The 23,231-nt window shown below is 52.4% G+C and overlaps 1 protein-coding gene across 7 annotated transcripts in view; it reads left to right on the forward strand.

The window, feature by feature from the left end:
* CLEC16A (C-type lectin domain family 16 member A) overlaps positions 1–23,231 on the forward strand; it is a 236,784-nt gene that overhangs the window by 93,652 nt on the left and 119,901 nt on the right. For all 7 annotated transcript variants that reach the window (XM_018040271.1, XM_018040268.1, XM_018040272.1 and 4 more), the window contains 6 exons: positions 2,292–2,414; positions 5,683–5,792; positions 6,584–6,628; positions 10,710–10,760; positions 14,523–14,651; positions 22,752–22,872. In XM_018040271.1, the coding sequence (XP_017895760.1) occupies positions 2,292–2,414; positions 5,683–5,792; positions 6,584–6,628; positions 10,710–10,760; positions 14,523–14,651; positions 22,752–22,872 (579 nt within the window). The remainder of the gene's footprint in view (positions 1–2,291; positions 2,415–5,682; positions 5,793–6,583; positions 6,629–10,709; positions 10,761–14,522; positions 14,652–22,751; positions 22,873–23,231) is intronic.

The following is a 23,231-nucleotide window of genomic DNA, read 5'->3' on the forward strand; positions in this document are numbered from 1 at the left end:
ATCGCCGGTGGGTCTCCAGGCAGGGGGTGCTGCCCCTACCCCATCTGGATCCTGTCCACCAGGGGAATTATCCTGGTTCTGACTGTTCCTCTAATGTGCTCTGTGACCCTGGGGACACGACTTATCCCTGGGCCTTAATTTCCTCCCTAAAGGAAGAGGGCGCATTGGAATCTGGTCCTCTGAAGCCTAGACGTGTTTTAGTCCCCAGGGTTCCCCGCCTCCCAGAGAGTGGGGCTGAGGAAGGTCAGGATAACCTTGGCAGGTTTCTCTTCCTGTTGAGAGAAGATTTTGCCACAGATTTCCTCATTTTTGACAAATTCTAAGGGAGTCGGGGCAATAATGGGAAAGATAAAAATGGAACGCATCCTGGAAATGCAAGAGCTGGTCCAAGTCTGGGTGTCGCTGGCCCTGCCGGCTGCCCCCATGTTCCCCGGGGAGCCAGCAGCCAGTTCTCTCTGCCATCTTTGAAGTGGGATGGCAGATGGTGGGGTCATGGAGCTGGGTGATGCCCCGGATGGGCCAAGGAGCCATTTTTTTTTTCCCCAGAACCACTGACTGACAGTTTCCAGAGGGCCAGGAAGGAAAGAATAGAGAGAGATTCACACAGTGTTGACATCTCTGGGGGGAGAAAAGAAAACAACAAATGACAGAAAGATTTAGTTGATGTCCCTTCTGCCGTTTAATAAACCAGAACGCTTCAGAGTTAAGACATTTAGCATTAAGATGGGATACAGAACCAACAAATTCAATTTTCATCGCAATCAGATTTTTTTGACAAAGCCACATCGGTGCGGTCATGAGGGAGGGAGCTGCCCACCTCCAGCCCTCGGGCCTCCCCTACTCGTGTTATCTCCTTGGCATGACTTAGCCTCCGGTTCTGATCTGGAAGGAATTCAATAAAGCAAGATATATTGTTATGGTTTATTACGTCAACGTGTGAGCGTGGGAGTCACTTAGAATCCAGACGATCAGCTCTTCACTGCTATCCTCTGCTATTTTGTCAAGGTTCTAAATGAAGCATCATCTGGGACTCAAGGGGCCGTATTTCAAGAGTTCCCAGAAGTGCCACCTTCCCCCCTTTTGTAGAATAACAGGAAAAGACGTGCTTCAGGCACAAACAATCCTTCCCAGCTACCCGGGCATGGAGCAAGTGAAATGTTTGTTTCTGGGAGCTTTTCTGTGGGTGTAGTTTTCTTGCAGAGCCACGCTAGACAAGAGGAGGCTTTGTATCACCTCTCGTCCCTCACTCAGCCTGCTGATGTGGCCCCAGCGAGTCGTCCTATCACCCCGGCCCCCAGGTCCTGCTTTAGGAAAAGTGGTGCTGAGTTCAGTTAGATTGAGCGTGTCGTCTCTGCTTCCCACCTCTTCTCCCCGTCTTGTCTTTCATCTTTGAAATGCAGTTATTAATAGATTTCACTGGAAGAGAAGTGATCCCTCTGTGCCTTAAACACAGATCCGCTCTGTCGGTTTTATCCTACCTGTGCCTTTCTGTGGGCCTGGTGGGGGCTGCCGCCTGTGTGCCCTCCCCTTGGGGGTCCAGCTCGCCAGTTTGGTGCTAAGAACCGGAGGTGCAGCCGTTGGGCAGGGCTGCGGGTTCCTTTGTGTCTGGCCTGTTCCCCCACCCCCGCTGCGGGACGCGTCTCACAGAGCAGTGGCCTCGGGTTTGCAGACCAGCCCTGAAATGACAGCAAAGCCCAAGTTGCTCCTCTCCTACCCACTTACCAACGCCACCGCCCCCCCGCCCCCCGACTGTGCCCAGAAGCATGCCACCGGTCAGGCTAGTGTGACCTCAACAGCTATCACGTACCTGCTCATCAGCCTTTTTAACACAGAGTGGGCCTTAGTCTGCAGTGAGCAGCCAGTCCACATTGTTTGGCTGAAACATGAAAGCCTTGTTGCTGTCAGTATTGCAGCCATCCTGGTTTCCCATTTATAAGTAGTGATGGAAACTGTATGCTTTAGGGGCTTCCCTGGTGGTCCAGTGCTTAGGACTCTGCACTTTCACTGCCAGGGGCCCAGGTTCAGTCCCTGGTTGGAAAACTAAGATCCCACAAGCTGCATGGTGGGGCTAAAACAGAAAGAAAGAAAATGTATGCTTTAATAATACGTTTACTTAAGTTCCAGTTACAGGAAACTCTGAGGTGAGTCATAGCACGGGCAGTACCTGGTCGCAGCAGCAGTCAGGAAGGTGGACCGTGGACAGCCAAGGCTGAGGAAGCTAAGTTTGAAGGGGCCTTCCAGGACAAGGTAAGGTGGCTGCGCTGACAGCCAGCCCCTTCTCTCTGTTCCAGGCATGGATCCTGAGAAACTCGAGCGAATCCAGCTTCCAGTGCCCACTGCGGCCGAGAAGACCGCTTACAACCACCTCCTGGCTGAAAGACTCATCAGAATCATGAACAATGCGGCCCAGCCAGGTGCCCAGGCGTGCGGGTGGTTCCCAGGGGTGGGGGAGTTGCAGGGACCAAGCCCCACACCAGCCCCAGGAACTCCGGCTTCCAGACCTGGCCGTGCCGGGAATCCAGGCGGAACTCAGACGCTCCCCTACCGCACACACACCTTGGGCCACCCAGACCCTCCCGTCCACCCTTGTCTTCATCCTGGGGTCTCCTCCTCTTCCCGTCCCCTGTGGTGTTTGTGCCAGACTCTCCCTCTCTTCTCCTCCCATACTCACTTCTGCTTTGGTCAGTTGTGCCAGTGTCTGCAGCCCTCCTGTCAGGGTGGCCGAGGCCACATTTAAGCATGAATATTTGAGCAGGAACTAGGCTGAGAGGGTGAGCGAAGGGGAAGGCTGGAAGGTGTGTGTTGGGTACTCTTGATCATGCGTGCCCAGTGTCAGCCTAGTTCTGAGGCCTTGGCCAGTGCCGACCCGCGGCCACAGCAAGGGCTGGGAGAGCAGGTGGGATGAAGCAGCGCAGCAGTCCTCACCTGGGGGCAGCGCTGTCCCCAGGGGACAGTGTCCAGAGACGTTCTTGGTTGTCACAGCTTGGAGACAGGTGCTACTAGCGTTCTGTAGGCAGAGGCCAGGGTGCTGCTCAACGCCCTACAGTGCACAGGACAGCCCCAGAACAAAGGATTGTCTGGCCCCAAATGTTGACCGTGCCACGGTTGAGAAACCCTGACTGCAAGGCAGGAAAAAAGACCATCAGGGTGTGAGGGAGAGCCCAGGAAAGGGCCCAACGGAGATGCTGCCTGGTGCGGAGAGAACCACTGAGCTGAGCTAGCAGGAGCAGTCCAGGCAGTGGGCTCAGTAGGGCAGGGGCCAGGGATGTAGTTGCAGGTGAGGGCTTCAGAAGTCCAGGGGAGTGGTGGTCAGAGCACAGCGTGGCTGCCAGGGAGTGACCGCAGGGGCTTGGAGAGCCAGGTCCATAGCCTAAAGGGTGATATCAGGGTATCGGTAAACCCAACAGCTGTTTATTTAGCAGCTCCTGTATTCCAGCCTCTGTGTGCAAGTGATGAGGGTGCAGGAAATAGGGGACACGTAGACCCTATCCTCTGTGAAGTCCCGACAGTCTGGGGCTCCATGTGGAGATGGGATCTAAGCCTCAGAGCAGGCTCAAGGCCAGAAGTAACTCTGTGGGGCTCATAGATCTTTTTAAAGTCACAGGAGAGGAGAGGGGCATATCTGGGACTGAGCCCAGGGCCACTACCCATCTCTGGAGGTGACATACAGGGGAGCCGGCTCTGGAGCCTGGCCCAGGCCCCATGTGGGGAGAAGAGTGTCCGGAGGAGGGTGTTTTAAATGACAAGAAAGATGTGGTAGCTCGGGACCAAGGGATGCTTGGTGGGGCCAGTTTCTGCTGAAGGTCCAGGCAGAGGAGGCAGAGCACGGTCCTGAGAATGGTGGCCCAGGGCCGGTTGGCAGGAGCGGCAGGAGCTGGATATGGCGTGGTGATGGGGAGGTGGAGTGTGGCCTGGGAGCACAGTGTGTAGCGCCGCCTGGATTTCTGAAGAGAAGACACTGGGGCAGCTCAGAGGGGCAATCTGGAAGCTTCGCTGGAGAAACAGACCCTTGGGAGGAATAGCCAGCAACTCGCCAGGAGCTCACAAAGGAAGAAGGGTCCTAGTGGAGCATCACGGTCTGCTTCCCCAGAGGCAGCAGGAGGGGTGTTTCTGACCTGGCCCACAGGGTGGCTGGGAGCCAGGCTGTGCTCCAGAGAATGGCTGCGCTCAGCGGAGGCCAGGTGGGCAGGCGCTGCTGGGCCAGGGTGGGCAGAGTGGCTCAGCCGAGACCGATCAGCCTCTGTCTGGGCCGGATTTGTATTGTGCTTCAGAAGGCCTAGTTTTGCTTGTATGTTACCTGCTCAGTTTTGGGCAAATGGATTTCTCTTCTCACCTATCTTTCCCCTCTCCCCCACAACCCCTGACACATGAGGCATAAAGCCGGGCAGGGAGGTGTGCAGCCTTGTGTCTGCCTTGAGTGTTTCCCCAGTGGCCCATCCTGGTCCCCATTGTTTCCGGAGAGCCCCCCTTTCCTGGCCCCTCCTACGTGAAGGCCCTTCCCCAGAAATGAGATTAAAGACCTGGGGGGAGTTTGCTGAGAGTGGGATGCCCTTCAGTCAGGCAGTCACAGGTGCTTCCAGGGACGATGCCAGGTGTGGGTTTTGGCATCCAGGACACCTGAGTTGACCATAGCCCACGTGAGTGAGGCTGGGAACCTTCCCCTTCCCATCTCAAAACCTCAGCCTGCAGAGCACCCACTGCAGTGGGGCTTTAGAGAGGCTCCTTGAGGAGCCCGGCTCCCAGCTCATAGCAGGACAGCAGGCTGTGTTAGTCAAGACTCGGCTGCAGTTGACAGAAACCCAGCTCAGACTCACTGAGACAGTACAAACAAGTCTGCTGGCCTGTGTGACTTCGAATCTGCTGGGCTCTGGCTGGAGGCACAGGGGACCCGGGGCCCACACAGTGTTTGCCAGCTCATCTTCAGGCTCTGCGACCTTCTGTCTTGGCCAGTTAACTGCCTGCCTCTCCCGCCTCCCCTTCCTCTGTCAGGCTCTAGACTTGCTGTAGGAGAAATGCTGAGTGGTGGAAGGCAGGACTCGGGGCTCAGCTTAGAACACAGGAGTGTGAAAATGTGGGCATGGTGGCCACTGTGGGCCCCATCCCTGTCCTTGTCTGCAGCTCAGCACAGGGAGCGGTCTGGAGCCTGGGGCTTCCATCGAGTTGTGGAATTGAGCCTCATTGGCTGTGACTGGCTCCCTCGCTGGTCCCCTGTGCAGGCAATGTGACCAGGGGCCTGGATGGCCCCAACCAGCCTGGGGGCTGTGCCCGCCACCCCGAGGCAGGGGGAGCAGGACTAGCCCCACCCACGTCCCATGGCCAAGAGTGGGGCCGGTGACTCTCCAAAGGAAAGAGGGGTTCTGGTCCCTGAAGGAGGGGAAGGACCACTGGACAAGCAAACCAACTACAGACAGCCACTTTCTAGGTCTTCAGTAATCAGTTACCCATTTTTCCTGCCTCCCTGTCCCCCATAAGAGGGCTTGGGGAGGGTTTGGTACAGGCAGTTTTGATGGGAACTTTCAACTGTAGTTGATTGGGAAGGGAATTAGCATGTGGGGGTTCCCTCTGTGCCCCCATGGGATGTCGGGGGGCCTGTCAGCTGACCTGCTGATCTCCAAGTCGGGAAGGAAAGAGACTGACTGCACGTAAGGATGTGGGCATGGCTGACCCGAGTGTGCCCTGCAGACGGCAAGATCCGTTTGGCGACACTGGAGCTGAGCTGTCTGCTCCTCAAGCAGCAAGTCGTGACCAGCACGGGCTGCATCATAAAGGACGTGCACCTGGCCTGCCTGGAGGTGAGGCCCATTCCTGCCACGCCAGGCCCACAGTCGGGGGAGGTCTCAGGGAAGCCCCTGCATCCAGATCGTAGCTGGTCCCGGGTGTGCGAGGCACCAGCAGGAGGAAGACGGGCCACAGAACCCTGCCGACCCCCTGCCCGCTTGTCCCCACGGACCTGCCCTTCCACTGAGATGGCCCTGAGCAGCCCACTTAATTAGCGAATTTTAATAGTTCCTCTTGTAAGTGTTTGGCTCTGTATTTGTCTCCAGGATTTTTTCCTTTTTATATTTTGGAAGTTGTATTCATGTACAGACACACGTTTACTCATTTATGGTTCATCGTGCTACTGCATACACTCATGTCTTAAATAGCATTTGTTGTTTTCCCTCTTAGTTTTCATGTTTGTTTTAGAAAGTTTAGAAAAGTACAGAGGGGTAAAAAGTAACAATAGTTGACGCTTGGTGTGTGTCTTTTCAGCTACACATATATCCTCACACACACGTTCACAAGTGAATTTTTCTGTTTAAAAGAGCAGAGTCATCACGGCCGTATTTTATTAATAGAACCCATTTCCCTCACAGAACTGCGCGTCAACAGCTGTCCAAGTCATCAGGTTGAATCATTTGTCCTTCACCCAGTTTTATTTTGAGCTCCTTCTCCACCACCCCCATGAAGAACCACTTTATGGATTAAGATTATTAGCCCAGTGTCTGTCTTCTATAGACTCAGATTTTAGAATCTGTGGCCTGCCCCAACTCACTCACCTGTGTGAGACCTGCCCCCTCATGCCTTCCCTCTCTTTTAACAGGGAGCCCGAGAAGAAAGCGTCCACCTGGTGCGGCATTTCTATAAGGTAAATTGCCGGAGCTCGGGGACAGCAGTGTGTGTCACAGAGACCGGACTGTTGTGTCTTCAGCCCTTTCTTACACCCTCTGGGTCCTGAGTAAAAATGTTCCGTTCTGCCTGCTCCGCGCAGTGGTCTCTGCGCTATTCTGCTCATGCTGTCTTATCAGCACAACTTTTGAGGACTCACCCCTAGTGTGGGATTGTTTATTTATCAATTATATATGAGTTTTTTTCATTGACGAATTTATCAATTATATACAGATACGCATACGACTAAATTATACATAGAAACTTTTGTGTTCATGAATTATACGTGCTTACCATGGCAACTCACTCCAGTATTCTTGCCTGGCGAATCCCATGGACAGAAGAGCCTGGCAGGCCATGGGGTCCATGGGGTCACAAAGAGTTGGACACAGCTGAAGTGACTTAGCATGCACGCATGCATAGGTGTAAAATTGCTGAATTACATATGAATTTATAAACTGTATGCATGTGTATTGTTTGTATATATGTACAGGCAGACCTTAGAGATACTTTGAATTTGATTCCAAACCACTGCAAAACAGCAAATACCACAATAGAGTCAAGCAAATGTTTTGGTTTCCCATTGCTAATCAAAGTTATGCTTACACTGTACTGTGATCTGCTAAGTGAGCAATAGCATGGTGTCTAAAAAAATGTCTTTCTGTTGTTTGGTCGCTAAGTCGTGTCTGACTTTGATCCTATGAACTGCAGCACACCAGGCTTCCCTGTCCTTCACTGTCTGCTGGAGTTTGCTCAGATTCATGTCCACTGAGCTGGTAATGCTATCTAACCATCTTATCCTCTGTCGTCCCCTTCTCCTCCTGCCCTCAATGTTTCCCAGCGTCAGGGTCTTTTCTAATGAGTCGGCTGTTCACATGAGGTGGCCGAAGTATTGGAGATTCAGCATCAGTCCTTCCACTGAACATTCAGGGTTGATTTCCTTTGGGATTGTACATACCTTAAGTTAAGTTAAGTCACTCAGTTGTGTCCGACTCTTTGTGACCCCATGGACTGTAGCCCACCAGGCTCCTCTGTCCATGGGATTATCCAGGCAAGAATACTGGAGTGGGTTGCCATTTCCATCTCTAGGGGATCTTCCCAACCCAGGGATCGAACCCAGGTCTCCTGTATTAAAAGCAGACGCTTTAACCTCTGAGCCACCAGGGAAGCCCTTAATTAAAAATAATTTTATTGTTAGGATTTCCTCAATGGTCCAGTGTTTAAGAATCCACTTTCCAATGCAGAGGACAAGTATTTGATTCCTGGTTGGGAAACTAAGATCGAGTCTACATACCGTGGGACAACTCAGCCTGCACGCCTCAACTAAGGAAAGCTCAAGCTGCAGCAAAGACCTAGTGCTACCTTAAAAAAGAAAACTTTATTGCTAAAACATGCTGTCATTTGACAACTAGCATTTGCCGCAGTTTTCAATTTGTTTAGAAAAAATGCAGTATCTTTGAAACCGTAACTTCAGTTCAGTTCAGTCACTCAGTCATGTCCAACTCTTTGCAACCCCATGGACTGCAGCACGCCAGGCTTCCTTGTCCATCACCAACTCCCAGAGCTTGCTCAAATTCATGTCCATCAAGTTGGTGATGTCATCCAACCATCTCATTCTCTGTTGTCACCTTCTCCTCCTGCCTTCAAACTTTCCCAGCATCAGGGTCTTTTCCAGTGAGTCAGTTCTTCGCATCAGGTGGCCAAAGTATTGTAGTTTCAGCTTCAGTAAAGCAAAGCTCAATAAAATGAAGTGTGCCTATGTGCTGAGAAACCTCACACAGGCTCTAAACGTTTCTCATGAATTTAGTGAGAATTGATAAAGTGCCCCCATGACCTTCAGTATCTGGAAAATGTGTAGGTTCAGTTTCCAGGGGATTCACTTTAAGATACAGCCTTGTGATGACTTTGTTTCCCTCTTTTCTTAAGGGTAAGATAGACTTAGGCAGGGCTTATCATTTGTCAGTAGTAGGTGCATCCATATGTCAGACAGCCCTAGTAGTTCTCTGATATTTTGGCCTCCACATCAGCTCTCTCTGGATCCAGTGAGTGGTGGTTTTCCCTCGTAATCTGACTATTGAAGAGTCCTCCCCGGAGGAGGAAAGGCGTCAACACTGCCATTTTCTCGTTCACTTGCGCTTTCGTTCACTGTACTCTCTTTAAACGGCTGTTAACTGTATACACAGATACCCAGGAACCTTTTTCCTTGCAAGAAACTTTTTCAGCCACTGTCCATTACTGTCAGTGTTCGTTGAGATAAAACCAGGTCACATAATCTGGAAATCCCCCCTTGTGGGGCTCAGATGACCCCCCAGAGCTGCAGCATTCTGGATGTGCTCAGAAGAGGGTAGTACCACGGTGGGCCCCGTGTTCTGGGGTGGAATCCCAGTCCCCCCAGTCTGGCCCCAACCCCACTTGGGCTTGAAATGAGGATATGAGTCCTCAGCACAGTCATCTTTGACGCTCCTTCTAGTGTAACTGAGCTTAGTCTGTCCTCCCCACAAAAGCTTCTGGATTGCAAAAAGCAGGAAGATATATAGGTAGGCCTCTTCCCAGAGGATTTTTCTTTTTCAGTGACAAAAGGAGATCTGTATTTGAATCACACCTCCCTTCTCCCAGAACTTCCCTGGTGGCTCAGATGGTAAAGCGTCTGCCTATAATGCGGGAGACCTGGGTTCAATCCCTGGGTCGGGAAGATCTCCTGGAGAAGGAAATGGCAACCCACTCCAGTATTCTTGCCTGGAAAACCCCATGGATGGAGGAGCCTGGTAGGCTGCAGTCCATGGGGTCGCAGAGTTGGACACGACTAAGCAACCTCACTTTCGCTTCCCTTCCCCTCTCCCAACCCAGGTTTTTCTCTCTTTTATCCTCTAAGGTTTGTACCCTTAGTATATCAGGAGCTTATAAATATTTTCAAGGATAATTTCTGTGGTTATTTTGTGGGTCTCATACCAAAGGGGCTTCCCTGGTGGCTCAGATCACCTGCCATGTAGGAGACCGAGTTCGATCCCTATGTCGAGAAGATCCTCTGGAGAAGGGAATGGCTACCCACTCTAGTCTTGTTGCCTGGAGAAATCCGTGGACAGAAGAGCCTAGCAGGCTACAGTCCATGGGGTCACAAAGAGTTGGACACGACTAAACTACTAACATTTTCACTTTCACACCAAACAAGAACTTTCAAGTTTGCCGATAGTTTTGATAACTGGAAAAATGTATAAAGGACCTATTGCTTTTCCCACCCCAACTGTGTGTGTGTATGTGTGAGAGAGAGAGACAGTACTGGGGGAGAGAGGGAGGCTTAGGACACAGGCCAGGCCAGTGCTAATAGCCCTCATCCTCCTGGGCTGCAGACCTGTCCATGGTGATCATAGTGACCATGTGCAGTAGCTCGCTCATATCATCTTCACATGGACCTGCGCAGACGGGGCCAGTCACCCCATCTTGCAGTGAAACAGAAAGGCTCTGAGAGGAACAACTGAGCTTGTCCCCTGGTCTGTGAGTCTCAGAGCCGTTCCTCCCCACCACCCTGTTCTGGGAGGGCCCTCAGGGCCACAGGCACTCTAAGGCCCCCAAAGGCATGCCTCAGAAACAAATGGAACAAGCCACGTAATGTTAGCCTTAAGCGTATCTAATCACACTCTTCCTTCCAGACGTGCGGAGCCTCTGTCAGCTTTAACATGACAGCTTAACCCACACTCTTATTTTCTCCAACCATTCTCAGCAAACAGACCATGTTAAATACCTGAAACATTAACCATTTTTATATTTTAATTGTACATGAAGTGATTTTTGTTGTGGTTAATTGACTGCCTCAGCACTAGAAATCCAGAATGACACACGCTTGGAGAAAAGGAGAAAACCCTTGAGGTGCAATCTGATATTTGGGCTTTCATTTGAGTGTGTGTGTGTGCATGTTCACGTGTGTATTTCACTTCCTGGTGGTTTATGAGAACTCACTAATAAGAAACAGATGACCCAAAAGCCGCGAACTGGAGTTTATAATCCTTTGTTGTTTATGGAAAAAAAAATATACATAATCTTCTTTTTCCTTCCTTTCTTTTTAGGGAGAAGAAATCTTTTTGGACATGTTTGAAGATGAGTACAGGAGCATGACGGTAAGTGAGGGGCCAGAAGGACTCGTGGCCAAGCTTGTCCTGCCAAACTGAGAGAGAACTGATCTAATTTGGGGCTTTCTGTTCGAATAGCAGAGATGGGTGGGGAAGGGCATTGAAAACGGTGCCATCCTCAGTAGTGAAATGGCAACCCACTCTAGTACTCTTGCCTGGAGAATCCCATGGACGGAGGAGCCTGGGTAGGCTGCAGTCCATGGGGTCGCAAAGAGTCGGAAACGACTGAGCGACTTCACTTTCACTTTTAACTTTCATGCATTGGAGAAGGAAACGGCAACCCACTCCAGTGTACTTGCCTGGAGAATCCCAGGGACGGGGGAGCCTGGTGGGCTGCCGTCTATGGGGTCACACAGAGTCAGACATGACTGAAGCAACTTAGCAGCAGCAGCAGCAGTGAACTTTCAGATGACATTCACTCCCCCTAAGTTGGGCTGAATCATAAGATGGGTTAGAAAGATTCACTTTGATATGAATAGTTTTTTTAAAAAACTTTTAATTTTATATTGGATTATCGCCAGTTAAAAATGCTATGATAGTTTCTGGTGGACAGCGAAAGGACTCAGCCAGACATACACATGTATCCACTCTCCTCCAAACTCCCCTCCCATCCAGGCTGCACATAATGTTGAGCAGAATTCCGTGTGCTATACTGTAGGACTGTGTTGGTTATCCATTTCAAGTATAGCTGTGTTTACATGTCCATCCCAAGCTCCCTGACTATCCCTTCCCCCCATCCTTCCCCGCTGGCAACCATAAGTTTGTTCCCTAAGTCTGTGAGTCTGTTTCTGTTTGTAGATAAGTTGATATGCATAGTTTTTGATTGTGGACTTAGTTGTACATATGAAATCTCTTAATCTCCATGTCAACCTGATGTGAGTCACTGCTGCTATTATCCTGCTTTTGCCAATAAGGAAACGAGAGGCAGAGAGGTTAGGGGAGGTGCCCACAGCTGCCCTGCCTGGCACAGTACGATGCCCCCCCCTTTTTCACCGTGCCATCAGAGTGTTCCCTAGTGTGGCTTTTTTCGCACCTGCTGTGCCAGCCCGCAGCCTCCCTGTCTCCGTCCAGTAGGCACGATCATGAGAAAAGATGGTTGCGGAAGATTGAAGTTTGCGCTGTTCTGATCATCTCCCCAATACCTGCCCCTCAGTTAAGACTCAGTAACTCGATGCTAAATGACTCTTTTCATGAACGTTTCTCACCAAAGAGTGAAGTGATTCAGGACATTTACAATAAACCCAAGTGTTTAAAATGTCAACAAGAAAAAGACAGCATGTGCTGTGCGGCTCCCTGGCCCGTCCCTGGGTGTCTGAACAGCTGGGCCCTTATCACATCCTTGCTTGCATCACGTCTGAGGCCTCCCGGAAACTTTTCAAGGAAAGAGTGTAAGTTGGGATAATCAACGACAGCAAAGCCCCAGCAGCGCCCAGGCCGTCTCTCGGTGCTCTGCGAGGCACTCACGGGCGCCTCACACCTCTGATGGCCGCACCCATCATCCCCTCCACCCTGGAAAGAGGGTCTCAGACTCCTGCTCTTGGAACCATGAAGTGAGCGGAGTGGAGTCAGTGCTCAGCTGCCGTCTTTGTTATGCCCGTGACGTTCCCTTCCACAACATAACTTTCCAGAAGTTTGGCTTCTTGTAGACACAAGGCTCATGTGTCACCTTGCGATAGAGAAGGGCTTGGACTTTGAAACCCCCACTCCATTTCTGCTTTTGCTACTTACTTACTGCAGCCCCAGGCGGGTTGCTTACATTCTGAGCCTTGACTTTTCTATCTGTAAAATGGGGCCCAAACCACATGGCTTTCCAGGTTATGAAACACCTAGGGACTGCCTCCTGTAGAAGTTCAGAACCATGAATATTCAAATATTTGGTTCTTCTCCCTCCCACCATAGGGAGCTTCCTGTGTTTTGTTTGTTTGTCTCAATTACATCTATTGTACATCTTGCACAATGCCTGACACTCTAGGGAATTAAAGGCTGACACATGCCCAAAGTCACCCATTAACCCAGACTTTAGGAAAGCAGCCGCTAAGCTCAAAGTGGGGCAGGGCCTTGGGTGCTGCCAAAGCTGGGCCTTCACTTCTGACCCTTCACTTTCCCCTGTCACCTCTTGCTTCATGAAGAGGGGAAATGGCAGGAGTCCTAGAGGGGGGATTTGCTGGGAGGCGGTAGAGAGTGGAGGGGTAGAGCAGAGGGAGCCAAGAGGGAGCCGCAGGAAGGCCGTGCCACGGGTGCCCTGGGCGGGAGACAGGGCCTTGCCGCCCCGCTCTGGGATAAAAGGATAAAGGAGTTGAGATGGTGGACCTCAGGCCTTTGGAGGAAGGCTTCATGGGTTCCAAAGAAGAAGGCCATGAGCTAAGGGACTCCCTATTCTCCAGGTCTCTGGACCGCTGAGCCATCTCCACAGTCCTGCCCTATTTAGTCAGCTTTATGTTACAGGAGGGGAGGAAGTGTGATATAACTAAAGCCCACTTTCTAAAAACGGAGACATGAAGAAGCTTATGATGCTTAAAGGAGTAAAATTAATTCCATGAATATTGTGAAACGTCACTCCCTATGATGCCTGGTGTCTGTGTCCAGCAACAAGTGCACATTCAGCAATCGGCGCTGATGCACTGGGGCTCCCCAGTCAGGCAGACAGAATCTGCCTGCAGAGCAGAAGACTCCGGTTAGCTCCCTGGGTTGGGAAGATCTCCTGGAGAAGGGAATGGCAACCCACTCCAGTATTCTTGCCTGGGAAATCCCATGGACAGAGGAGTCTGGTGGGTTACAGCCCATGGGGTTGCAGAGTCAGACATGACTGACTGATTAACACTTTCATTTATGCAGCAAAGTTCCAGGAGGGGAGATGATGTTAGCATGTGTCTTGGTAATCAGAGAAGGCTTCCTGGAAGCACCGTGGAAGGAGGCAGACACCTCTGCCCCTGGCTGGCCCTGTGGTTGTGGGCATGTGCCCTCCGTCTGAACTCAGCAGTCCCCTCTGTAGTATAGGACAGCCGCACAGGAGAGGGTGAGCCCTGCAGGGGCCTGGTATGTAGTAGGTGCTTAATAAGTGACTTGGTTCTGTTCCCCCAGGTGAGAAGTTCAGGGAAAAGGACGGAAGTGGGAATGCTGGTTCTGTGTGGGTCATAACCACATTGTGGGTCATAGTGGGTCTGGAGCCAGGCCTGGGTCCGTGTCTTGGTTCTGCCACCAGCCAGCCATGTGGGCCCGCAGCCGCTCCTCAGCTTCCCTGAGCCAAGTTCGGAAGTCTCCCTGCTGGACAGGAGACGACACACAGAGCATTTAGCTCCCTGCCTGCCCGCACTCGGAACTCCCTAAACGGAAGCTGTGCCACTCCACCTGCTGCCATCATAGCTAGAAGCGCCAGGGCAGGAGGCGGGTGGCAGTCAGGCCCCACACCGCGGGCAGACTACCCTAAAGGGACCGCCGCGAAGGAGCAGGCCTCCTTCCTGAGGCCTGTCTCCCTGCTAAGAGGAGGGGAACTCGGGGTGAGAAAGCAGAGCTGTTCGCAGCAGGGTGGCAGCTTCTCCAAGGTGTCTGAGCTGTCATTGCACGTGTGTGAAAATCCGCAGCTTAGAAAACGAAAAGGCGCATCTCTCCCATCTCGCTGCCTCGAGGCTTCACCCCGGCTGCGTCGGGGCTGATGCGCCCTTAAACAGGCAGATGGAGGCGAGAGGCCCGTGTCGCCTGCCCTGGTCCCTTCTTTCCTTTAGCGAGCCTCCCTCCACGTCTGTCTTCCAGATGAAGCCCATGAACGTGGAATATCTCATGATGGACGCCTCTATCCTGCTGCCCCCGACGGGCACGCCGCTGACCGGCATCGACTTTGTGAAGCGACTGCCATGTGGTGACGTGGAAAAGACCCGGCGGGTGAGTAGGCATTGGCCTTGGCCTCTATCCTGGGCAGCCGTTCACCAGGAAGCACCCCCAGGACAGAAGAGGGAGGGTCTCCAACCACATCCAGACCCATCTTCCAGCTCGCCCTCAGAGAGCCAAAGAGCAACCCCCAGCCCCACGCCCCCACCCCTCCACAAGGGCCTAGCTTTCCCACGAGCACTGCCTTTTGTCTGGGTGTTTGTTTTTTCATTTTGGCTGTGCCAGGTCTTTGTTGCCGCCCTTGAGCTTCTCTCTGGCTGTGGCTAGAAGTTTCAGTTGTTGCGGCGCACATGCTGAGTTGCTCTTCGGCGTGTGGGATCTTAGTTCCCTGACCAGGGATCGAACCCACGTCCCCTGCAGTGGAAGGCAGATTCTTAACTACTGGACCACCAGGGAAGTCCCTGCCATTTGTTACAGCAGAGACTGAGAGCTGCTGGGGGCAGGCAGGCTGCCTTCACTGAGCGAAGCCGGCCCAGCCCCAGAGCTCTGAGAGAGGAAGCGGGGCCGGGCTCCTTTGAAGGAGCGTGGTGATGCCGAGCAGGTGAGGCTGCTGCAGAATCAGCCCCGAGCAGCCGGGACCCCCGGAGATGGCGTGGCGTTAAGCTATCTGAGGGATCTCGGGGCAAGACGCACACAAATGCCGTTGTGATTATTTTTGGGCCTGTGGGAGAGGCGTGTGAAGAGGTTAGTTCTCAGAACCCAGCTGCCCTGTGCACTTCCGTTATCAGCACTTTTTTTCTGCAGCCGTCTCGCGGGGCTGTTCAGGGTACTTTATCTTCCTGGTCAGATCACAGTTTCTTTCTTAGAAAGCACCATAACCCTTTCCTAGAAAATCATTCCCTGGAGACGTGGAGGTGTGAATAAATTAGAGGAATCCATTGCCCTCATTGCTCCCGTTATCAGGCCGAGCCTTCCTCTGAGATGATCCAAGTGTACCCAGAGTGGAGGAAGTATTGTGACCTTTTTGAGAGGTGGGATTGACTCACTAGACCTGCCTCAGAGTTTGCCTTGAAAGCCTGGCAGGGTGGGGCTGAGGCACAGAGGAAGTAGGACCCGTGTCTGAAGTCAGTCTGCATTCCTTGCTGTCTGCCCAGACTCACCACCCTCTCCGCAGGGCCCACTCTGTCTCTGAGCCAGTGATGCCTGCCTCCCTCATGCTCCCAGACAGGTGTGCAGGCCCCGCAGCCGGGCACATGATTGTTTGTGGGTGGCAGTGTTTGCACTGGACATCCTTGGTGTTGGCTTTTATGGGGGGATTGGTTCTGAGACTACTGGGTGTCACTTCTGTACTCCTTATGGAGTGGGTACACTCACCCTTGACCTTTGGTTGGTCTTGGAGATGCTCCCCAGCAGGATAACGGCAAAGCCGCATGCCCAGTCCAGCTCTTATGTCTCCAGGCCAGAGAGGACCCCGTCCCGGTTCTCCTTGGCCGCTGAACTAGAGGGTCCAGCAGGCTGTGAATGCGGAGATCTGCTGCTCCGGGTCACATCCTGCCTTCCTGTTGGTCCACAGTCCGTCAGGTTTTCTTAACAGTTATATGAGCACACAGCCTTTGTGACAAAGTGGATCATTCATATCAGTTCTTAAGAATTTCCTCACATATTTCTGCAACCACCCTAGGAGGGTGGCACTAGTATTATCCCCATCTTACAGGGGAGTAAACTGGGGCACGAAGAGGTCGAGTGATTTGCTCAGGGTCCTCCAGCTGATAAGTCTCAGAGCCAGGATTCAACCCAAGCGGTGTGGCCATTCTGACCCCCTGCCTCCCACTGCTGCCTTCATTGTATTTATTAGTCCTACTCGGTGCTGGCTACCAGGAAACACAGCCCCAGTCCTCAAGGGAAGGACTTAAAAGGGCAAGGATGGGGAAAGCAGCCTCAATCCATGCATGCTAATCCCTTCAGGCGTGTCTGACTCTTTGCGACACTGTGGATAATAGCCCACCAGCCTCCTCTGTCCATGGGATTCTCCAGGCAAGGATACTGGAGTGGGTTGCCATGCCCTCCTCCAGGGAATCTTCCCAACCCAGGGATCAGACCCACAGCTTTTGTGTCTCTTGATTTGGCAGGCGAGTTCCTTACCACTAGCGCCACCTGGGAAGCCCACACACATCCATAAGTGAAAGTGAAGTCGCTCAGTCATGTCCTACTCTTTGCGACCCCATGGACTGTAGCCTATAGGACTGTAGCCTATCAGGCTCCTCCGTCCATGGGATTTTCCAGGCAAGAGTGCTGGAGTGGTTTGCCATTTCCTTCTCCAGGGGATCTTTCTGACCCAGGAATCAAACCCGGGTCTCCCGCATTGCAGGCAGACGCTTTACCGTCTGAGCCACCAGGGAAGCCAGGGCTATTTCTCCAGGAGCGCAAGGTCCCTAATCCTACCTGGGGAGGGAGGCAAGCAGCACAGAGAGCTGCTCCTTGAGCCGGGCCTGTGGGGGAAGGAATGGGTGCCGCGGTGGGAGGGGTGGGGGTGCACAGAGGCCCAGAGAGTTGTGGACCATGTCTGGAGCCCCCAGGGGGCCGGCTGTGTGGGAAGTGGTGGTGCTGGAGGGGTTGCAGGGGGCAGGTCTCAGAGCCCTGGGAGCACAGCGAAGGCCTCTGTTGGTTGGCCGGGCCCTGGCATCTTGTCCTGATGGCCTGGGGCGGATGCTGCTGGTCCACGGGAGAAATTCCAGGCTGAGGCCTACAGCGGAGGGCTGGGCTGCTTGGGCTTCGCGGTTCCTGCTCCTTCTGAGCCGCTGTCTCCTCACCCAGCCAGCAGCCACCACTGCCTGCCCTGCCAGGGTCCTCAGGAAGACTCCGCGAAAGGCAGAAGCACAAAGGCCAGTGGTGGAGCCTGAGGGTGGGGGTCTTCCTCCCTCATCCTCAAGATCCCAGGACTCTGCTGCCCCCCTCCCTTGCCCCAGATGGGCTGCAGGGCTCAAACTGCCAACGGAAGCACCGGAGCCCCTGAGGTCGCTCATGTGACCTTTATCTGTCTGACGGGTTTATAAAGCCAGCTCTCAAGTCTGGTGTCCCTGGGTTTAGAGCCAGGATGAAGGTGGCAGGATGAGATAAGAGGACTGGCCACCTCAACGCAGAGCCATGGGCCCCAGAGGTTTCCCTCTGATTTCCAGGATCCAGTTTTGAAGGGGAATTTTTACCTCTCACCTCAGCCCAGCCCCTGATGCCAGGCAGCTGTCTGGAGTCCTCCTGCAGCTTAGCTCCTCCGCCCGTTTCAGACATCAGAACCCGGTGGTGCGCTCTGAATGTGAGCTAGAGGAAGTGTATGGTTTAGCAAGCAATTGAAGGCTTATGCGGTTTGTTTCAAGTCCTTTGCTCGTATCCAGAGAACATTCCATTTCGTCCTGTTGGATTCAGAGGTTTTCCATCTTTTTTTTTTTTTTTCTGCCAAGTGTAGGCATTTCTAACTTTTAGGAGGCTGACGCTTTTCAGAAATGCCACCCTTTATTTTCCTTAAGGACTAGTCAGAGATCAAACCACCCTTCATGGTGAATCATTCCTTTGCATGTTCATCAAAGAGCCACTGGACTCCTACTGTGTGCCAAGTGCTGCCCCGAGGGTGCGGGAGTCAGCAGAAAGGCGGCCCGCCCCGGGCGTTCCCGGGCCTGGAGAGAGGTAAAGCTTATGCTCAGGGGCAAAACCAGGCTGCCTTGAGGGCTCTGAAGGACAGAGAGGGCACTGCGTTAGCCTGAGTGACCAGGAAAAGCTGCCTGGCAGAGGTGACGTCTGAACAGAGACCTGGGGAGCGAGGAGGAGCCAGCCAGGCAAAGACATGAAGGAGACCCTTTCCAGACAGGGAGCAGTGAGTGCAAAGGCCCCGAGATGAGGAAGAGTAAAGAGTGTCCAAGGTGTGGGGTGACTGGAGCGAAGCGAGTGAAGCGGACAGGAGAGGAGGGCCAGGGCCCTGCAGGCCGCAGGGAAGCATCTGGCAATGAAGCTATGTTTTCCCCCTTGCCTTTTGCAAATTACACTGTTTATTCTTTCATTTGACATATCTGTCAAGTCTTTTCTAGGAACTGGGCAAGAAGCAAGAATAGAAAGAAAATAAATAATGCAAAATAAGACCAAAATAGCAAGAGTGCCACTGAGTGATTTCAGCTGAGAAGGGAAATTCATGTTGACATGTGGTGACAGGGACTCCTGGGGTCTGAGGAGAACATGCAGGAGGAACCTGGACTTGAGTTGGACCCATCCCACATGGAAGGGCAGTCGAGAGAAGCATTTAAGAAGGAGCATAGGCACACAAGTCGCACCAGCTGAGGCAGAAGCCCACCTTCAGCTGTGTGACCCTGAGCAAGTTACTTCGCTTCTCTGAGTCCCAGGTTCCTCCTGTGTGCTGCCTCTCAGCTCTTGCCGAGAGCGGGTAGAAGAGAGTGAGGTGAGGTGCTGAAGAGTGATGGAGCTGTCTAGCCTCTTAAGTGGGAAAGAAATCAAGTCTTTTAACAGTCAAAACCTACTGATGCTTAACACTAGAGAGAAGAGAGTTGGGGAGAGGATTCTTTGATGAATCTGAGTTTAAGCCACTAGCCGTCTTTATGGAGTAACCATGGAAGCCATTATGAAATCGAGATATTTGCATGAAGTTTTATCTGTCCCTCCAGTTCTGTGTCCTTGTTCCCTCGTAAAACCGCAAACAGTTTTTGTGTTTATTGCTACTGACTTTGAGGAAATAGGATATTTTGCTTTTACTCTCTGGATGTGTATTGTGCATTAAAGAAAATACAATAACATCTCACAGAGTTTCAAAAGTAAGACGAAAGAATTTCCGCCGATTTCATCACCCTAAACAAATAACACAGACTTTGTGTGTCTCCTCCCAGCTTTGTCTGCAGACACGTCTTTTCATGGTTGCAGGGGGCCTGAGCCATAGACTTGCTTTCATCCTTGCTGCCTTTCTCTTTCCATTGTGAGCAAGAAGTTTTCATACTGTGATACAGTTTTAATAAGTCTTAATTTCTTACTCCTGCATAAAAGTTTATCTGGTAACTTTTGCCATAATTTCCTTAGGCGTTTTCCTGCTGGTGGACATTTTGGTTGCTCCCAGTATTACATTATTTTCAGCTAAATTATAATAAGCAGCTTGACGAATATAGTGTTTCCTTTCTTTTGGCTTATTTCTTTAGGATAAGTTCCCAGAAGTGGAATTTCTGGTTCAAAGGGTATGAACATTTTTTTTTTTTTTTTGGTGACTCTGTCAGTGTTGCCAAATTGCTTTCCCAAAGGGCTGTGCCTACTCTAAAGCGCTTCAGCACTCTTTTAAGAATGACTGGCTTCCACGGCCTCGGTGGGCTCCTGGCCTGAGTGACTGTCACTTGAACTCATCAGCTTGCACGTGCGGCCAAGGTGCCAGGGGAGAGGGCTCAGGCTGCGTGTTTGTTCCAGGACCAGCCCTGGGGCTCAGGGTGGTCTTTGTACTATCTCCTTGCATCTTCAAGGTGGCCCCATGATCTGGAGTGGTGGGGACCCCCTTTCCAGAGCTCCAGCCCAGGCCTGGGGAATCACGTGACTCAGGTTGGACTAAGGTCTGTCTGACTTGGAAGCCATCCACTGCCCGACTCGTGGGGCTCTCCTTGCTCCCCACTGTATGGAAGCAAACTGGAAAGGTCTCTTCTTTATAGTTAAGCTTGTCTGCGGCCATACCACCCTGATATTTAAATTTGATATTTCTCTTGATATTTAAATTTCGTCAGCTGACACCCCTTTCCAAATCGAATCCATTCTTCCTGAGTCAATCTTCCTATGGAAGCATCTGAAAGAATAAGAATACTCTTTTCCTTTTCAGTAATATATTTCAATTTGCACATTAATTGAGCAAAGTCAAGAAAAACACTCAATAAAAGCCTGGGTCCTAATCCTTCAGTCTGTTGAAGGCAAAGGCATGTGGTTGGAAGGACAGTCTTTGGAGTCAGTTCTTAGGTGAATCACCTTGGCCTGTCTGCCTGATGTCTCTAGGCTTTGGTTTCCTGTCTGTAAAATGGGAACCACTCAGGGTGGTTAAAAGGCTCGAATGGGTGACACGGTGCAACCCCCACCCGTACCTGGCAGGCCGGAGGTACGCAGAGAGTGGTGGTTGTTTAGGGAGACAGGGAGATGATCAGATGACCTTTAATCCCAGTATCTCACCTTTCTCTTGTGGATTCTTGGAGTTGTGGGGCTGGTCAGCATGGCCCGCCAAACCCTGTAGACGCCCATGGGAGCCCCGCTTTCACCCAGGTGGAGTACTTAGCCCTGTGGGAATCTGCCCTCACATTCATGAGCCCAGGCTTCTCACACTGTGTATGTAGAAAGACATCTGCTGATTATTACAGATGTTTTTATGAAGACTGCTCTTCAAAACTTTTCAGAACAGGAAATTCCCTGGTAGTCCAATGGTTAAGGCTCCAAGCTTGCAACGCAGCGGGCAGGGGTTCGATCCCTGGTCAGGAAACTTAAGATCCCACATGCCACACGGCATGGCCAAAAAATAAAACAGCAGAAACATGTAAACCGAAATGTTGAGAACAATCGAATAATACACTCATGCCCCCACAACCACCATCTTTATCATATGACAGTTTACGTTTCTCTAGTGCTTCGGCTGACTAAGAAACACCTGACGCCAGAATAGGTCCAGGAAACAGGACTGTTCGTCCAGTTTTCTGCATCGGGACGTTAAGTAATTGGCCCAAGATCTCCCGGCAGTTCTGGACCATGTCAAGGTTAGGGTTCAGAGGTGTCCTCAGGCATCCTCGTTGCCTGGGTCAGCAAAAGTCAGTGCAAGGCTGGCTCTTTGCGGGCAGTCATCTGTTCCCTCCACCCCTTGTTTTGGAAGGCACCTTGTCCAATGATGGACACCTCCCATCTCAGTGCACAGGCCTGCAGCCTCAGAACTGGCAACAAGGGGACCCGAAAGCGGGCTGTATGGCTCACCAGTGGCGACAGTGGTTTGTCCCCATGGCCTCCTCGTGCCAAGCGGTACAGTGGCAGGAGTGAGGCGTGGCCACCCCTTTACAGACCCTGTGCTGCCTGCTGCCCCCCCACTGTCATCTCAGAGGCTCCCCGCAGCCCCACACAGTAGAGACTCCCACCCCCATCTCACACAGGAGAGAACTGATGCTCGTGGGGCTGGGGGCCTTGCCCAGCACGGTGGAGCTAGGAGTCCAGCACAGACCTTCCATACCTGACTCGTGGCTGTATCCTCAGTCACGGCAAGTGGCCTGGAGGCTGCAGGCCCCGTGGCTGCCGCTCCACTTCCTGGCCTCTGTTTGGTGGGCAAGTCAGCCCAACCTGGGTCTCATGGGGAGTTACCTCCAGGGCAGACTGACCACTGGGCAGAGGCTGCACAAGCTTCCCAGGCTTCCAGCCTGGGGTTTGGCTTTGTTCCCGCTCCCTGGAAACACCCGCTCACCCTGGGGTCCGCCAAGACTCTTCCTTGATGGGCCAGGAACCCTGTGCTGATGGGCCCCCTCCGTCCCCATCTCTGTCCCCGTCTGAGACCTGAGGGCTCCCAGGGCACTGACATCACTGCATACCTGCCAGGTGCCAGGTCTGCTGCCCTGAGAGGGCACAGCCCCTGTTGGAAGGCCACGGGGCCAGAGCTCCAGGTGAAGGGCTGTGCGGTCTGGCGGGCTCTGAACCCCACCCGCATCTTACCTTCTGTCTCTCCTGCCCCCACATTCAGTTGGTGGGACTTTGAAACCCTCATGGTTTGGATTTTCAGATTCTGGGCTGGTTTAGTTAGAAGAGACCTGGTTCTGGCCCTCCCTAGGTGTGAGCTTGGGCCAGATCACGTGGCCTCCGTGGGTCTTGAGCCTTGAGTGCCGAGCAGGGCTGCCACAAGGGTCACGTGACCCTAGAGGGAGGGTCCTGGCAGATGACAGGTGCTCAGTGAGGTACAGTGGCCCCAACCCGAGCCAGTGGGTAATGGCACACAGGCTGCCTCCTTGACTTTTTTATTGTAAATCTTGGTTCTAAAAGCACCAGAACCATGATGCTGAAAGAGGTGAGCTTTGTCTTGTTGTTTTAAATCTAGAGTCATTGTGTGATTTCTCCATACGGAGCTTCTCACCAAAATGACCTCACTCTTCTCTGTTCTCCGAACTGTTGGTCCAGGCCATCCGGGTGTTCTTCATGCTCCGTGCCCTGTCCCTGCAACTGCGGGGGGAGCCCGAGACCCAGCTGCCACTGACGCGAGAGGAAGACCTGATCAAAACGGACGACGTCCTCGACCTGAGTGAGTTGGTCATCTTGAGTCACGGTGGCGGGGGTGGGGGGACACCACCAGGCTGGCTCATACATCACTGGGAGGCTCGTGGGCGACCTGCATGTCGTACTGGGGTTGATCTATTACCGTGAGCTTACAGAGCGCACATGTTACACAAAACTTTCGGAAGAGGGGCCCTAGATTCTGGACACTTGGAGTCAGTCTGTGGGCCCTGCTTTCTGGAGACCAAGGGGAGTTGTGCAGGTGTTTTGCTGAAATATCTGTGCATGGTGACTGGGGTCTCAAGCAGGGGTGGGCACAGCTCTGGGATCCCTGCCCTCCATATAGTCGTAGCAGCACTATGAGATTGGTTGTGTGTGTTAAAGGTG

The sequence above is a fragment of the Capra hircus genome, chromosome 25 (genome assembly GCF_001704415.2).
Source record: "Capra hircus breed San Clemente chromosome 25, ASM170441v1, whole genome shotgun sequence".
Classification (NCBI taxonomy): domain Eukaryota; kingdom Metazoa; phylum Chordata; class Mammalia; order Artiodactyla; family Bovidae; genus Capra; species Capra hircus.